The 14,542-nt window shown below is 34.8% G+C and overlaps 1 protein-coding gene across 2 annotated transcripts in view; it reads right to left on the reverse strand.

Annotated features, from left to right (window-relative positions):
* The window catches only part of SBF2 (SET binding factor 2), a 476,395-nt gene that overhangs the window by 265,742 nt on the left and 196,111 nt on the right, over positions 1 to 14,542 (reverse strand). For both annotated transcript variants that reach the window (XM_032358786.1, XM_032358787.1), the window contains exon 3: positions 1,192 to 1,329. In XM_032358786.1, the coding sequence (XP_032214677.1) occupies positions 1,192 to 1,329 (138 nt within the window). The remainder of the gene's footprint in view (positions 1 to 1,191; positions 1,330 to 14,542) is intronic.

A 14,542-nucleotide genomic window follows, 5' to 3' on the forward strand; every position in this document is an offset into this window, starting at 1 on the left:
TTAATAAACTAGCATGCTGGTTTTAATACATCAGTCTAATGAATGTGAATAATATAAGTCTATGTCAAGAAAGGTGACATCTTCTCTTGTACTACAAATGCAGATTTCTGCCTCTGGTAACATTCAGATATTGGAGTTTTAATTAGAACAACCCAAACAACAAATGCTTCTTTGTGAGGCCATTTTAGAAAGCAAGCCAATCCTTTATTCTGGTGGTGATACTCATTCACCTGTGTGTAGCAGAAAGTACTGCAGATAATGCAGATCAGCTTACTCAATATCCTCCAAACTCTTTCATAGTTTCTTTTTTGCACCATAGAGCTTTGAAAGCAAAACAAACAAACAAATGCATAACAACAACAAAAAATGTTTCTGATTCCTTTCCAGGGGGGTGGGATCTGCATGGACTCTGACTTCCACAAGGAAACAAACCATGTGAGATTTAAAGCAAAAGTCACCAGTGTAAGATTAAACAGGCTGCACATGAGAGGTTAGATTTTTTTAGGGCAACATGTAAAGGTTATATTGTCTAGTATGCAACATCATAAGTGCCAAGTGGTCAAAGGCAGAAAAAGTTACTAAAACAGACCCAAGCTAGGCAATTCCTAGTACCCAAAATTGGTTCCCAGCTCACCCATAATCCATGAAATTACATAAGCTGCCCAATACATTGTCATAAATCCTTTTATGCATAAATTAGAGAAAGTAGATTCAGCTGTCTGAAACTAAGAGCCCCAACAAATACTCCGAGAAACCAGTATTTTTCATTTCTATGGTTCTAGCCTATGAATTTCAGTCTTGTCATATTGATACTCCCACCACTAATAATAACGACTTGACATTTAGTTGGGTACTTAAAAAATAATATTGAGCATTGTGATTGGTGATTTATAAACATTCTGATTATGCTCTATATTCTATAAAAGATCTCTCAAGAACAGGACTGACAGGGAATAAACCAATTAATGAATATGCTATTCTTGGAAATACTCAGATTATGATCAGTATTTTAAAAGAAAACAATTAAATTTTACTTCTTCCTCTCTTCTCCAACAGCATAGTACCTCAGTCTTTCTAAAGTAACCCAAAGAACTTAAACTTATAGTTCTAACAACAACAACAACAACAACAAAAATGGCATTTAAAAAAGATTCCTAAATATTGTTCTTTTGGCTAGAAAAGTTGTTGTACCTGAAGATTGATTTCTGCCTCATAGAAGGTCAGGCACGAGCAGTAATGTCGATCTGAGTCAATATCTGTCAGGACCACCACAAAAAATGTTGGCTGCTTCCTTTCTCTGGACAGCTGCCACCCGCCAGGCTGACAAAACTAAATGGGATAGAAAAAAATTGTCACATTTTAAAGGTATAATGAAAATTTATTACTTATAAATTTTTGTGAAATGTTAAATATCCCTCCATTGTAAAAAAAAAAAAAATCCAGCTAATATGGTATGTTACCTAAGTCAATATATATATGTGTGTGTACAATAGCCTATATATATATATCTACTTTATATATATTAAGTACATATTTACAACATAGAACCCTTTCTCCAATGCACATAAACATTTTAAGAAAACAGCCTAGATTTTCCACAGATGCCACTCATTCTTAGACACAGATTGGCATATATAGATACAAATCACCATAAATGAAAAACTTTCCCCTCTTTAGAACAGATCATGAAATGAGTTGAAGACAAAGTGCTAAGTATCTGTCACTGATGGAAAGGAGAATTATTTAAAAATTGCTTCATTAATCTAAGTCTTCAATTCAATACAATGAAAAAGATATCTTGTTCATTAAAACAGACCATGTTATAGGCTATGTAATGTATATCAATGTATTGTAAGGAATAGAAAATATACAATGTATGCTCTTAGGGGAGCATGGGAACATGGCAGTGAACTGCTCTAAGATGCCCCAACAGAACTGGACTAGTAACAGAAAAGTAGTTGAAAAAGTCCCAAATTACATGGACGTTAAACAACACACTTCTAAATAATACATGGGTCAAAGACAAAATCTCAAAAGAAATTTGAAAAATATCTGAAGGAAAATACAACTTATTAACATTTTTGGGATTCAGCAAAAGCAGCTCTTAAAGAAAATTTATAGCATTGAATGCATATATTAGAAAAGAAGAAAGATCTAAAATCAATAATCTAAGCTTCTATCTTAGAAAGCTAGAAAAAGGAGAGTAAATTAAACCCAAAGTAAGCAGGTAAAAAAAAATTTAAAAAGCAGAGCAGAAATCAATAAAATTGAAAACAAAAAATCAACAGAGAAAATCAACAAAACATAGCTGGTTCTTGAAAAAGATCATTAAAATCAACAAGCCTCTAGCCAGTTAACTAAGAAAAAAAAAGATATGAATTACTAATATCAGAGGTTCATATACAAAATATCAAGGTTCATATACAAAAGTTAACTGCCTTCCTATATACCAAGAAATGAACAAGTGTTGTTTGAAATTAAAAATACAGTACCATTTACATTAGAACCTCCCCCAATTAAATAATTAAGTTAAAGTTGACAAAATATATACAAGATTTACATGAGGAAAACTATAAAACTTTAAAGAAAGTAATCAAAGAAGTACTATATAAAAAGAAAGATATTCCATGCTCATGGATAGGAAGACTCAATACTGTCAAGTATCAGTTCTTCCAAACTTGATCTATAGTTCAATGCAATCCCAATCAACATCCCAGCAAGTTATTTTGTGGATAATGACAAACTGATTTTAAAGTTTTAAATCTTTTAAAATCAAAGTTTAAAATTAAAGTTTAAAATCTTTTAAAATCTTTTAAATCTTTTAAAATCTAAAATCGGATTTTAGACCCATTTTTAAAGTTTACAGAGAGGTAAAAGATCCAGAACAGCAAACATAATACTGAAGAAGAAGAAGAATGTCAAAGAATAAAGTCATTATTTGACTTAAAGACTAATATTAAGCTAGAGTAATCAAGACAGTGTAGTATTGGTAAAAGAAGAGACATACAGATCAATCAAATAGAACAGAGACCAGAAATAGTACACCCAAACATAGTCAACTTTGACAAAGAAGTAAAGGCAATGCAGTGGAAAAAAAGATAGTCTTTTCAAAAATTGATGCTGAAATAACCTGATATTCATATAGAAGAAAATGAATCTAGACACAGATAGACCTTGCACTCTTCATAAAAATTAGCTCAAAGTGGATCACACACCTAAATGTTAAAAGCACAAAACTCTAAAGCTCCCAGAAGATAATACAGGAAAAATTTTAGATGACCTTTGGTTTTGGCAATAACCGTTTAGATAAAACACTAAATTATTAATCATAGAAGAAATAATTGATAAGCTAGACTTCATTACAATTAAAATTTTTTTGCTGTGTGAAAGATACCATCAACAAATGAGAAGACAGTCGGGGCACCTGGGTGGCTCAGTTGATTAAGTGTCTGCCTTCAGCTCAGGTCATGATCCCAGGGTCCCGGGATCGAGCCCCATGTTGGGCTCTCTGCTCAGCAGGGAGTTTGTTTTTCCCTCTTACTCAACCTTTGTGCTCTCCCCCACTCTCTAATGAATAAATAAAAAAATTAAAAAAAAATTTTTTAAAAAAAGCAATCTTGGCTGAACAGCAGCCTGAACATTAAAAAAGGAAACGAAAAAGAAAACCACCCAAGAAAAGACTGGGAAAAGGTTTGCAAAAGACATACTAAATAATGTATAGTCATCCAAAATATATAAAGAATTCTTAAAAGTCAACAATAAGAAAATGAACAACTCAATTAAGAAATAGGCAAAAGATCTGAACAGATACCTCACTAAAGAAGATACACAGGAGAAAAAAAAGCATATGATAAGACATTCAACATCCTATGTCATTACAGAATTATATATTAAAATAAAAATGAGTTATCATTACATATCTATTAGAATGGCCAAAATCCAAAATACTGGCAATGCCAAATACTGACAGGATGTAGAACAACAGGAACTCTAATGCATTGCTGGTAGGAAGGCAAAATGGACAACTACTATAGAAGATAGTATGACAGTTTCTTATAAAACTAAGCATATTCTCAGTAGACAATCCAGAAATTGTGTTCCTTGGTATTTACCCAAAAACATCTTCACAAAAGAAAACTTGCACATGGATGTTTATAGCTGCTTTATTCATAACTGCCAAAACATGGAAGCAACCAAGATGTCCTTCAGTAGATGAATGGATAAATAAATTGTGGCACATTTGAGACAATGGAATATTATTTAGTGCTAAAAAGAAGCCATGAAAAGGCATGGAGGATCTTTATATGCATATTAATAAATGAAAGACCTCAATCCAAAAGGGCTACATTCTGAAAAATGCAAAACTACGGAGACAGCAAAATAATATTAAGGGTTATCTGAAATTGAGGACATTGCAGGGACATGAACAGGCAGAATACAGAGGATTTTCAGGGTATGGAACTTGTTTAATACTATATGCACAATATACCTGATTATATATATATATATATTTTTTTTTTATTTCCAGCATAACAGTATTCATTATTTTTGCACCACACCCCGTGCTCCATGCAATCCGTGCCCTCTATAATACCCACCACCTGGTACCCCAACCTCCCACCCCCCGTCCCTTCAAAACCCTCAGATTGTTTTTCAGAGTCCATAGTCTCTCATGGTATACCTCCCCTTCCAATTTCCCCCAACTCCCTTCTCCACTCTAAGTCCCCACGTCCTCCATGCTATTTGTTATGCTCCACAAATAAGTGAAACCATATGATAATTGACTCTCTCTGCTTGACTTATTTCACTCAGCATAATCTCTTCCAGTCCCGTCCATGTTGCTACAAAAGTTGGGTATTCATCCTTTCTGATGGAGGCATAATACTCTATCCCCAGGGGTACAGGTCTGTGAATCACCAGGTTTACACACTTCACAGCACTCACCAAAGCACATACCCTCCCCAATGTCCATAATCCCACCCCCTTCTCCCAAACCCCCTCCCCCCAGCAACCCTCAGTTTGTTTTGTGAGATTAAAAGTCACTTATGGTTTGTCTCCCTCCCAATCCCATCCTGTCTCATCCATTCTTCTCCCACCCACCCAAGCCCCCATGTTGCATCACCACTTCCTCACATCAGGGAGACCATATGATAGTTGTCTTTCTCTGCTTGACTTATTTCGCTAAGCATGATACGCTCTAGTTCCATCCATGTTGTCGCAAATGGCAAGATTTCATTTCTTTTGATGGCTGCATAGTATTCCATTGTGTATATATACCACATCTTCTTGATCCATTCATCTGTTGATGGACATCTAGGTTCTTTCCATAGTTTGGCTATTGTGGACATTCCTGCTATAAACATTCGGGTGCACGTGCCCCTTTGGATCACTACGTTTGTATCCTTAGGGTAAATACCCAATAGTGCAATTGCTGGGTCATAGGGCAGTTCTATTTTCAACATTTTGAGGAACCTCCATGCTGTTTTCCAGAGTGGCTGCACCAGCTTGCATTCCCACCAACAGTGTAGGAGGGTTCCCCTTTCTCCGCATCCTCGCCAGCATCAGGTATATCAAAAAGTTTGTGTATAATCAAGTCTCTGAAGTAATATTTATTGTATTGAAAATGTATGTCAAATAACAAATATTGAAAAAATGACTTAAAAGCTTATGCACAGCAAAGAAATCAGAGAGTGAAAAGAAGCAGAATGATATTAGCAGAGTGAAAGACAACATACTGAATGAGAGAAAATATTTACAAACCATATATCTGACATTTGTTTAATATCCAAAATGTAAAAGGAACTCCTATAACTCAGTAACAAAAGAACAAACCAAAAAAATGAATTTAAAAAAATGGGCAAGAGTCGAATAGATATTTCTCCAATGGAGACATACAAATGTCCAACAGCTATATGAAAAGATACTTAGCATCACTAATCATCAGGGAAATACAAATTAAAATCACAATGAAATAGCAACTTACACACATTTTTAAAAAAATGAAAATAAATGAAACAAGATGGGATTGGGAGGGAGACAAATCATAAGTGACTCTTAATCTCACAAAACAAACTGAGGGTTGCTGGGGGGAGGGGGTTTGGGAGAAGGGGGTGGGATTATGGACATTGGGGAGGGTATGTGCTTTGGTGAGTGCTGTAAAGTGTGTAAACCTGGTGATTCACAGACCTGTACCCCTGGGGATAAAAATATATGTTTATAAAAAATAAAAAATTAAAAAAAAAATACTATATGCACAATATAGTATAATACCATAATACTGTATAATACCATATACATAAAACTGTATAATACTATAATGGTAGATACATGTTATTATATTTTGTCAAAACCTATAGAATTGTGTAACACCAAGAGTGAATGCTAATGTACATTATGGACTTTGGGTGATAATGATGTCAATCAATGTAGGTTCATCAACTGTAATAAATATACCACTGTAGTTGGGGAGATTGATAATGTGGGAGGCTGTGTGCTTTGAGAACAGAGAGTATATAGGAACTCTTACTTCCTTCTGTTCCATTTTGCTATGAATCTAAAACTGCTTTTCCTGGTCTCCAGATATATGAGGAGGGGAAAAAAAAAGTAAAGTCAATTTTCAAAAACCTGACTAAAACAAGATATCTTGATTAGCAGTATTGTTCAAGAGATGGAACAAAAACAGAAATGAACTGACCAATACAGTAGCTCTCTGTGCCAGATTACCTTCTGTCATTCTGCTCAATAACTGTGCTATCTTGAGCATTTTATTTAACCTCTCAGTGTCTCAATTTCCTCATCTGTAAAAGGTAGTCTCTGAGTACATACCTACTAGTACTCTTGGGAAGTCTACATGAGTTAATACATGGAAAGTGCTAAGAATAGCACTTTAAAATCCAGTGATGTAAACACTACTCCCTTGAATCCAACTTTAGTTTCTGTCATCATATATATAACACTTTCTTTCTCCTTCTGTATCAGTTTCTTCCAAAACCTGCCCCTCCTTTCATTGCCTCATTGCCTCCTTGACTGAGTCTAATGAGACATCGAAAAGGGAGATCTGGATAATTTCCTACATTTGGAGAGAGATATTAATCGTGTTCAGAACTTTTCTACCAGCAGAAAAATTCTATCAGGCCAATTTCTATAAGCAAATGTCATAGGAATAAAGAAATAGCATGAAAAGCTTAAAAATATCACTAATTAGTAAATAAGTGAAAACATTTTTTATATTTTTATTTTGAAATAACTATTTTTTTAAAAGATTTTATTTATTTATTTGACAGGCAGAGATCACAAGTAAGCAGAGAGATAGGCAGATAGAGAGGAGGAAGCAGGCTCCCCACTGAACAGAGAGCCCGACATGGGGCTCAATCCCAGGACCCCAGGACCATGACATGAGATGAAGGCAGAAGCTTTAACCCACTGAGCCACCCAGGTGCCCCTATTTTGAAATAACTATTAACAAATATTTATTGAGTACTTGAGTATCAATTGTTCTGAGAACACTTGTCTGTAATTCCCAGTTATCTCCAGCACCCTCTAGACCCAACAATCAAGTTCCTCTCCTGTGTTCCAACACCATTTTTGTACCTTTTTATTACAGTAAGTAATCTTAATAACAACAACCTTTTCTTCTTATGTATCTCCCTAGAACTTATTGTCTATTCTACTAATTTGGTACAGAAAAGTTGACCTGTCATTTTCTTTATGCGTATATTTCTCAACACTCCACCTATCCAAGTTCTTGTGGCCATGATAAGGATTTTTTATTCTAAACAGAATAAAAGAATATTTTATTCTGATTCATTGAACAGAATCAAAATGGGTACAGAGATTCAAAGGCATCCCAGTGGTAAAAAACTATTTTCATAATAATAATAAAAATTAGTAGTTTCTTTCACTTTGTTGACATTTACATTGATGGTGCTAATGTAATGGCAAGTAAAATTGCCACCACCTTAACAGAAATGAAGGCAGCAATCCCCAAATTATACTTGTAGTCACTGTATTCTTCATAGCTGCACATGTGCTGTTTAAAAAAAAAAAAAGTCAATTTCAGTTTAAAATGTCCTTGATGAAGCAATAGTTTAATTTCATTATTACTCAACCCCTAAGTATACAACTTTTTAAATATTCTGTGTTTCAAATAATAAGTAGATATAAAGCACTTTTACTTCATATAGAAGTAGGATAGTTGTTCAGAGAAATACTACTCTGTAATTGTTTAAGTTGTAAGCTGAACTAGCTGCATTTCTTTTTTTTTCCTACCATTTTTTACTGGAAAGAATAAATGACAGACAAATATGCTTATACAGATTTATGTATATGGTAGACATTTTCTCAAAATAATGAAGTGGGCCTGTCATTTTAAGATAAGGATCTGAGAAATGCATTACCAATGATAAATGAGCTTTCAAACACAATCATGAATCTCATAGCTTTTATATTTCTGATGAATGTGACAGTAACATTAACTAATGTAGTACTTAAAGTATTATATATTAATATATGTCGATATAGGAAAGATCTGTATAACTCATTGATTCCATATTTGCAAAATGACCAATGTATGATGTTACAAAATCATGGATGGATAAAAGACCCATTCCAAGTGCTAGTATACCAAGAGATTTTTTTTTTTTAAGATTTTTATTTCTTTATTTGACAGAGAGAGACACAGTGAGAGAGGGAACACAAGCACGGGGAGAGGGAGAGGGAGAAGCAAGCTTCCCCCCCAGCAGGGAGTCTGACATGGGACTCCATCCCAGGACCCTGGGATCATGACCTGAGTCGAAGGCAGACCCCTAATGAGTGAGCCACCCAGGCATCTGAGATTTTAATGTAACAGTATGAAAAGTTCATTGATTGGGCGCCTGGGTGGCTCAGTGGGTTAAGCCTCTGCCTTCAGCTCAGGTCATGATCTCAGGGTCCTGGGATCGAGTCCCACATCGGGCTCTCTGCTCAGCAGGGAGCCTGCTTCCTCCTCTCTCTCTCTCTGCCTGCCTCTCTACCTACTTGTGATCTCTGTCTGTCAAATAAATAAATAAAATCTTTAAAAAAAAAAAAAAGAAAAGTTCATTGATGTGTTTACAGATGTCACACCGCATCTAATTTTTAAGAAATTACTACTTGTTGAGTTTTGGTATATCATTCAAATAAGAGTTTCCATAATTATCTTAAAAAGCTATTAAAGTACTCCTCCTTTTTTCCAACTACGTATTTGTGAGACCTGGACTTTCTTAGTATACTTTAATCAAAACACCATATTGCAAGAGTTTGAATGCAGAAGCAGGTATGAGAATGCAGCTGCCTTTTAGTAAGTCAATATCAATGATATTTACAAAAATATAAAACAATAGCACTCTTTTCCCTATTTTCTACTTTGGAAAGTATAGTTATTTCTTTATAAAAAATACGTTATTTAATATGTAATGGCTTATCCTTATTTTAAATGAGTAATAAATCATTTTAAACTTTCTAATTATAATTTATGATATATAAATGAACAGATAAATGACATAAAAGTCTTTGGGGATGCTCAATAATTTGTAAGAGTATAAAGTGTGAGACCCAAATGTGTGAGATCTGCTATTTTAGTGAAATAGTTATTAAGATATAACTAATCTTGGCTTAAGCTACTTGAATAGCAGAAAGGTATAATCCTTTGTAGGACTAGGGAGTTTTATCAGTTTACAAGAAAACCCAGAAGTGTTTTTCAAAACCTTCTTATTCTTTCTCAACAAACTTCTTTCCAGAAGTAGGTACACTTCATTTTCTAAGATGAGTTTCACAAGAAAGAAACGCCTGAGCTTGAGCTATAAAATATCATGATAGAGCCTGAGTCATGGATTCCATTTGTTCTACAAACATCTCTTCTGATTCAAAGTGAGTATGTTTTGTGAATTAATAACAATACCATTCTCTTAGAGATTTGTAATTCATTATTAGCTGCTCATTGGGCTTGGGAAATGGCATTAAAAGCTATTCACTACAGAATACTACATATTTTCACAAAACTTAAATGAAACAATAGGTTTCCAATGAGTATTAAGCTAAATCTCTTTATGTTATTTCTAATTTTATCAAATATACTGACTTCTCAATTCCACAGTACCTGCCACAGAGCAGAGTTCACAAATAACTTTTATAACCAATCACTTAAATGAACAAATACTTTGCTGCTTAAACCAGAAAAAGCAACTCTTATTATGCCTTGTCTCAAATATTTTATATATACACAAAATAAAAATATTATAGAATAACCAAAAATGTCCACGCTATTATTGTGATTAATTTGAATAATCACACAAAAGTGAAATATTATAAAAGATTCTTTGGAGAAGAGTCACCCTGAGTATTTCCAAGACCTTCATCCACATCTAAAAATTTACAACTCACTGAGACATATTTTACTGTGAACTTTAATTTAAAAAATTAATGGGGACGCCTGGGTGGCTCAGTCATTAAGTGTCTTCCTTTGGCTCAGATCATGAATCTAGGGTCCTGACTGAGCACCCCATCGGGCTCCCTACTCAGTGGGAAACCAGCTTCTCCCTCTTCTACTGCCCCACCTTGTACTCTGTCTCTAGCTGTCTCTCTCTCTCATTCTGACAAATAAATAAATAAAATCTTTAAAAAAATTTTTTTTAATGTCTCTTTTAATAAGTGTCTCTTTTGGGACGCCTGGGTGGCTCAGTTGGTTAAGCCGCTGCCTTTGGCTCAGGTCATGATCCCAGGGTCCTGGGATCAAGTCCTGCATCCGGCTTCTTGCTCAGCAGGGAGCCTGCCTGTCTCTCTGCTTCTGCCTACTGCCCTGCCTGCTTGTGTTCTCTCTCTCTCTCTCTGACAAATAAATAAATAAATAAAATCTTTTAAAAAATAAAAATAAAAAGTGTCTCTTTTTAAAAAATGAAGCCTGTAGGAAGATTTATTCTTCTAACAGAAAATAATAAATATAAAACATCCAAAAGGAAAATATGCAAGTTTGGGTAGTTAAGATCTCCTTAGTTATTTAAATGGCCTCACTGTTTACATTATAAAGGGAATTCTGTTCAATTCTGATAAGAAAAAAAGTATTAGAAATAAAACTTCTGGGAAATTCCAAAGATCGCTTTTCAGATTTAATAAGTACTTCAAAACTAAGCTTAATGTGACCACAGTTAGGATAGTAATGATGAGTCACGGCAGGCCTGTCAGATATATTTTACGAAATTTTGCAGAAGATGCAGTCAAGATAGTCAACTACGTACTGGTTATACACGAGATCTCTTATATTACACATTAAATTATAGCAATAAAGGAATTATTTTACATTATGCATTTAAATAGGGGCACCTGGATGGCTCAGTCAGTTAAGCGTCAGACTCCTGATTTCAGCTCAGGTCATCATCTCAGGGCTTTAAGATGGAGCCCTGTTTTGGGCTCTAAGCTGGGCATGGAGCCTGCTTTTACGATTCTCTCTCTCCCTCTCCCGCTGTCCTCTCCCCCCTTGAAAAAAATTCCTTATAGTTCATAGGAAATTTCAACTGAATTAAATATTCAAATGAAATGAATATGCAAACAGTCAGAAAATAAACAGTAGCTCACACAATTGAGTTTATAAAAATGTTTTTTCAAAGGATATCAAATTTCAAGAATTTTAAAGGATTTTCAAGGTTTCAATTTTCAAAGGAAAATTTAAACTTCCAGTTAAAATGTCTACTTTCCAAATTCACTATATCATATGATATATTTCAAAAATGAAATTACATTTCATTTTATATTCATATATTTATATATGAATATATATTGAATATATAATGAATTCATTATATTCATATATTTATATTCGTTTTATGAATTTTAAAGGATTTTCAAGGTTTCAATTTTCCTTTTTTTTTTAAAAGACTTTATTTATTCATTTGACAGAGAGAGAGATCACCAGTAGGCAGAGAGGCAAGCAGAGAGAAGGGGAAGCAGGCTCCCCGCTGAGCAGAGAGCCCGACTCGGGGCTTGCCTGAGCCGAAGGCAGAGGCTTTAACCCACTGAACCACCCAGATGCTCCAGTTAAAATGTCTACTTTCCAAATTCACTGTATCATACGATTAAGTAATAACAGAATTGGAGGTATCAAAGATGATCCCACTTTTTTTTTTAAGATTTTATTTATTTATTGGACAGAGAGATGACAAGTAGGCAGAGAGGCAGGCAGAGAGAGAGGTGGAAACAGACTCCCCGCTGAGCAGAGAGCCCGATGTGGGGCTCGATCCCAGCACCTTGGGATCATGACCTGAGCCAAAGGCAGAGGCTTAACCCACTGAGCCACCCAGGCGCCCCTGATCCCACTTTTAATAAGAAGTATTCCTTGGGGCACCTGGGTGGCTCAGTTGTTAAGCATCTGCCATCAGCTCAGGTCCTGATCCCAGGGTCCTGGAATTGAGCCCTGCATCAGGCTTCCTGCTCAACAGAAAGCCTGATTCTCCCTCTCCCACTCCCTCTGCTTACATTTCCTCTCTTGCTGTGTCTCTGTCAAATAAATCTTAAAAATCTAAAAAAAAAAAAAAAAGTATTCCTCATAGGATTTGGGTTAAAATATAATAATGCTAACTGGTTCACACACTTCAAATCCTTACTGAAAGTGTGCTAAGGAAGTCATAAACAATGAGGGAGTGGACACTACAATTCTTGAACCTGAGCTCAATCACATTTCTGATAGGAATGTGAGAAGATGTTTAGACAGCTGGAAACAGAATAGTCACTACAAGATAGTAAGCAAAATGATAAGCATTAAACAAACAGGATAAAATCAGGATTTTGCTCTCCCCAGTGTCTTTACTGACAAACAAGAAAAAAAAAATGCTATCACAGGTGCAAATCCCAAACTGTTTAGAATTGACTGTCATAACTGGCCATCATTTTGCCCTTCTTTATTAAGTTACTGAGGAAACACATCTATTTAGAGTGATATCATCAATGAAAATACTATATAAGTTGACAATATTGTTTTCACACATAAATGAGCATATTTGCAACGGCTTATGTTTTTGACTATTCCCTCTCACCTGACCCTCATCATTACACAGAGATCATGCTCATACAAATTTTACAACATATCTGGGAATAGTCAATATGGGGATTCCTTTTTGGGATGTTATCTTTGTTCAGCTCCAATTTCCTTTAAGACTTTAGCATACTCTGGAAACAAATCATACCTCAACGCTGCAAGGTCAGACAAGCATTGCTGGATTCCACAAATTAATGCAAACTTTGCTTACTTGCTTATCTAATTGCCCAAATGTGTGGAAATAGCCCATCTATCTGTAAACAAAAGGTAAGTGCCAATAATTCCTCATATTTGTTAAACACTATACATAATTGTATCCCATAAGACTCATCTTATGAATGATGAAACCAAAGCTATTAAATGTTAAGGTCATATATAGCTAGAATGCAACAAAGGCAGGATTAGAATTCAAGTCTCGGTACCTTTAGGAACTGTGTCTTCTCACTGCTGAATTATCATTAAAAACCACCTAATCGGTATTATTTTATGTTTATATAAATTCACAGTAGAAAATTGAGGAAAATAATGAAAATGAACTAAGTTCTTTAATATGCAAACTTTTGCTTGCAACCATTTATCTCTCGATTTTTTTTTTTAAAGATTTTATTTATTTATTTGACAGAGATCACAAGGAGGCAGAGAGGCAGGCAGAGAGAAGAGAGAGAGAGGAAGCAGGCTCTCCGCTGCACAGAGAGCCCGATGTGGGTCTCGATCCCAGGACCCTGGGATCATGACCCGAGCCAAAGGCAGAGGATTTAACCCACTGAGCCACACAGGCGCCCCGATCTCTCGATTTTTTTTTTTAATAAATTATGAGTCCTGTTTTTATCTTCTGGAGAATGTAGACACCATTATATACATATATACTAGTACCATAACTTAGCTAATCCTCTACTGTTGGTTGCTTCAGGTGTTGGCAATTTTTTCTTAATAACTAATGTTAGGATATGCATGGTATTATATAAATTTTTCCAGGCATGTTTTATTGTTTTTTTAGGGAAGGAGAATTGGTTTTGTAAATCATAACCAAAATGGCACAAAAATGTTTAATTATCTTTGAATTCCTTTTTAAAGGTTAAGCAACCCCAGAGTTATTTTGTTGTACCGATTTCTTTTATAAAGAGGGTAGAAAAGAAGTGATAACAAAGAAGTGTTATAATGAACTATATCCTGACCAAAGAAGGACTGTTTGAGAAATAAAATAACAGAAACTTTAGGAAACTGACTTCTGCTACCAAGCCAACACACGGAAGCATCAGGTGTATATTCAATCCTTTGGATGGATTATATTTTGAGAGTTCAGAGAAAACACCGTAGTTGTAAGACTTCGGATGAGAAAGTAATTTAAGAGCTGGGAAACTCTCTAAATGTTTTGTTGCCATAAAATAATGGTTATCACATATATGTGCCTAATTTTACTGGGCAACTTTTTATGATATATAGTTTCAGAAAGATGATCCAAAGCAATTTGCTTCAAATGAAGCTTAATTTAAAATAGGT

This window comes from Mustela erminea, chromosome 9 (genome assembly GCF_009829155.1).
Source record: "Mustela erminea isolate mMusErm1 chromosome 9, mMusErm1.Pri, whole genome shotgun sequence".
Classification (NCBI taxonomy): domain Eukaryota; kingdom Metazoa; phylum Chordata; class Mammalia; order Carnivora; family Mustelidae; genus Mustela; species Mustela erminea.